The sequence below is a fragment of the Haliaeetus leucocephalus genome, unplaced genomic scaffold (genome assembly GCF_000737465.1).
Source record: "Haliaeetus leucocephalus isolate CR32 unplaced genomic scaffold, Haliaeetus_leucocephalus-4.0 Scaffold380, whole genome shotgun sequence".
In the NCBI taxonomy this organism is placed as follows: Eukaryota; Metazoa; Chordata; class Aves; order Accipitriformes; family Accipitridae; genus Haliaeetus; species Haliaeetus leucocephalus.
The window spans coordinates 2,398-6,051 of NW_010972816.1; the positions used below are offsets into that span (position 1 = coordinate 2,398).

General features: G+C 49.3%; 1 protein-coding gene across 1 annotated transcript in view; it reads right to left on the minus strand.

Annotated features, from left to right (window-relative positions):
• Positions 1-3,165: 3,165 nt before the first annotated feature.
• Positions 3,166-3,654, minus strand: part of LOC104835384 (olfactory receptor 14A16-like) — a 9,208-nt gene continuing 8,719 nt past the window's right edge. The window contains exon 2 of the mRNA XM_010573332.1: positions 3,166-3,354. Within this exon, the coding sequence (XP_010571634.1) occupies positions 3,166-3,354 (189 nt within the window). The remainder of the gene's footprint in view (positions 3,355-3,654) is intronic.

The following is a 3,654-nucleotide window of genomic DNA, read 5'->3' on the forward strand; positions in this document are numbered from 1 at the left end:
CTTTGGCCCAGGTGTCTATGAGGTTGTTTCGGAAATGAGTCCCATTGTCTGACTCATTTCTTTCTGGGGTGCCGTGTCACCACAAGACCTGCTTCTCAAGGCCCAGGATAGTGTTCTGGGCACTGGCATGGGGTACAGAATATGTTTCCAGCCATCCGGTGGTTGCTTCCACCATTGTAAGCACATAGCGCTTGCCTTGGCGAGTTTGTGGGAGTGTGATATAGTCAATCTGCCAGGCTTCCCCAAATTTATATTTCAGCCATCGCCCTCCATACCACAGGGGCTTTAACCGCTTGGCTTGCTTAATTGCAGCACATGTTTCACATTCATGGATAACCTGCGTGATAGTGTCCATGGTCAGGTCCACCCCTCAATCTCGAGCCCATCTATATGTTGCATCTCTTCCCTGATGGCCTGAAGTATCATGGGCCCATCGAGCCATAAATAGCTCACCCTTATGTTGCCAGTCCAGGTCCACCTGAGACACTTCAATCTTGGCAGCCTGATCCACCTGTTGGTTGTTTCGATGCTCTTCAGTGGCCCGACCCTTGGGTACGTGAGCATCTACATGATGTACTTTTACAACCAGATTCTCTAGCCGGGACGCAATATCTTGCCACAGTGTGGCAGCCCAAATGGGTTTACCTCTGCGCTGCCAGTTGCTCTGCTTCCATTGCTGTAACCACCCCACAGGGCATTTGCCACCATCCGTGAGTCAGTATAGAGATAGAGCATTGGTCACTTTTCTCTTTCAGCAATGTCTAACGCTAGCTGGATGGCTTTCACCTCTGCAAACTGACTCGATTCACCCTCTCCTTCAGCAGTTTCTGCAACTTGTCGTGTAGGACTCCATACAGCAGCTTTCCACCTTCGATGCTTTCCCACAATGCAACAGGACCCATCAGTGAACAGGGCATATTGCCTCTCATTTTCTGGCAGTTTATTATACAGCGGGTCTTCTTCAGCATGTGCCACCTCCTCCTCTGGCGACATTCCAAAATCTTTGCCTTCTGGCCAGTCCGTGATCACTTCCACAATTCCTGGGTGACTGGAGTTTCCTATGCAAGCCTGTTGTGTGATCAGTGCGATCCACTTACTCCACGTGGCATCAGTCGCGTCATGTGTAGAGGAGACCCTCCCTTTGAACATCCAGCCCAGCACTGGCAGTCGGGGTGCTAAGAGGAGCTGTGTTTCAGTACCAACCACTTCTGAGGCAGCTCAAACTCCTTCATGTGCTGCCAATATCTCCTTTCCAGTTGGAGTATAGCAAGCCTCGGATCCTCAATATCCTCGACTCCAAAACCCCAGGGGTCGGCCTCAGGTCTCCCCAGGTGCTTTCTGCCAGGGGCTCCAGGTAGGACCATTCTCCCCAGCTGCAGTATAGAGCACATTTTTAACATCTTGTCCTGTCCGGACTGGTCCAAGGGCTACGGCATGAACAATCTCCCGTTTAATTTGTTCAAAGGCTTGTCGTTGCTCAGGCCCCCATTTAAAATCGTTCTTCTTCCGGGTAACTTGGTAGAGAGGACTTACAATTTGACTGTGATTTGGAATATGCATTCTCCAAAACCCCACAACACCTAAGAAGGCCTGTGTTTCCTTTTTATTAGTCAGTGGAGACATAGCTGCTATTTTATTAATCACATCCATTGGGATCTGACGACGTCCATCTTGCCATTTTATTCCCAAAAACTGGATCTCCTGTGCAGGTCCCTTGACCTTACTTTCTTTTATGGCAAAACCATCTTTCAGAAGGATTTGGATTATTTTCTTCCCTTTCTCAAAAACTTCTTCTGCTGTGTTGCCCCATATGATGATGTCATCAATATATTGCAGGTGCTCTGGAGCTTCACCTTTTTCTAGTGCAGTCTGGATCAGTCCATGGCAAATGGTGGGGCTGTGTTTCCACCCCTGGGGCAATCGATTCCAAGTGTACTGGACACCCCTCCCAGTAAAGACAAATTGTGGATGACACTCTGCTGCTAGAGGGATTGAGAAAAACGCATTAGCAATGTCAATTGTGGCATACCACTTGGCTGCCTTTGACTCTAGTTCGTATTGAAGTTCTAGCATATCTGGAACAGCAGCACTCAGCGGTGGCATAACTTCATTCAGGCCACGATAGTCAACTGTTAGTCTCCACTCTCCATTAGACTTTCACACTGGCCATATGGGACTATTAAAGGGTGAGTGAGGTTTGCTGATCACTCCTTGGCTCTCCAATCAGCAAATCAGCTTATGGATGGGAATCAGGGAGTCTCGGTTGGGGCGATATTGCCGCTGTTGCACTGTCGTGGTAGGAATTGGCGCTTGTTGTTCTTCAACCTTCAGCAACCCCACAATCGAAGGGTCTTGAGAGAGACCAGGCAGGGTAGACAGCTGTTCAGTGCCCTCCGTCTCCAAGGCAGCTATACCAAAAGCCCATCGATACCCCTTTGGGTCCTTAAAATACCCCCTCCTGAGATAGTCTATGCCAAGGATACACGGAGCCTCTGGACCAGTCACAATGGGGTGTTTCTGCCATTCATTTCCAGTTAGGCTTACTTCAGCTTCTAATACGGTTAGCTCTTGGGATGCCCCTGTCACACCAGAAATACAAATAGGTTCTGCCCCTTTATAACTTGATGGCATTAGAGTGCACTGTGCACCTGTTTCTACTAGAGCCTTATACTCCTGTGGGTCTGACATGCCAGGCCATTGAATCCACACAGTCCAAAAGACCCGGTTATCCCTTTCCTCCACCTGGCTGGAGGCAGGGCCCCTCTAATTCTGGTTAGAATATCTGTTACTCGCTTTTTGCACAAGTGAATCAGAAGTCCCTTCAAGAGGATCAGAAATGAGATCAGCCCTTCTACTCCGTCTGGGGGACTGCTCACGGGAAACTGGAGCAGCAGTTTTCCAAGAAGAATCTTCTTTTCTGGTTGCTTTTTCTCGCAACTCCCGTACCCGTGCATCTAGGACTGAGGTAGGTTCTCCATCCCACTTCCTCATGTCCTCTCCATGGTCACGCAGGTAAAACCACAGGTTAGCCCGTCATGTGTACTTTCTATCTCCTTTCTCTTGGGCAGAGGAATGCTTACTCCCAATAACTGCAATGCGGTTATTGTACAGGTGGGGAGAAGGACATATCCACTTTGAATTGCTGGAACTCCTGGGACAATTCCTCTACAGCCAAGACACAGGCCCATAGGGAGAAAGGGAGACTTCCTTCGTATTGCCACAGTTGGACAGCCAGTTCGTCCACAGCCTTCTTTCCAGGACATTACTGCCAATGAGTTGGCATAGGTTGGTGGTGCACTTCACAGAAACTTCCGCCACGTGGGTTGTGTGCATTGACTTCATCTGGATCTGTGGGTGACTGCCCATTTTCTGGATCATTATAGATCACCTCCGGCACGGCTAATTCCCTCACGTACTGGATACCTCTCTCCATGGTGGTCCACTTGCCTTGGTGACATGTAACTTCCTCCTTGAAGGGGTACCTTTCCTTCACACCTGACAGAAGTCGTCTCCAGAGGCTGAGGACTTGTGTTTTTCTCCCAATCGCCTTGTCAATGCCCCCTTCCCTAGACAGGGATCCCAACTGCTTGGCTTCCTTACCCTCTAATTCCAAACTACTGGCCCCATTATCCCAGCATCGGAGCAGCCAGGTAA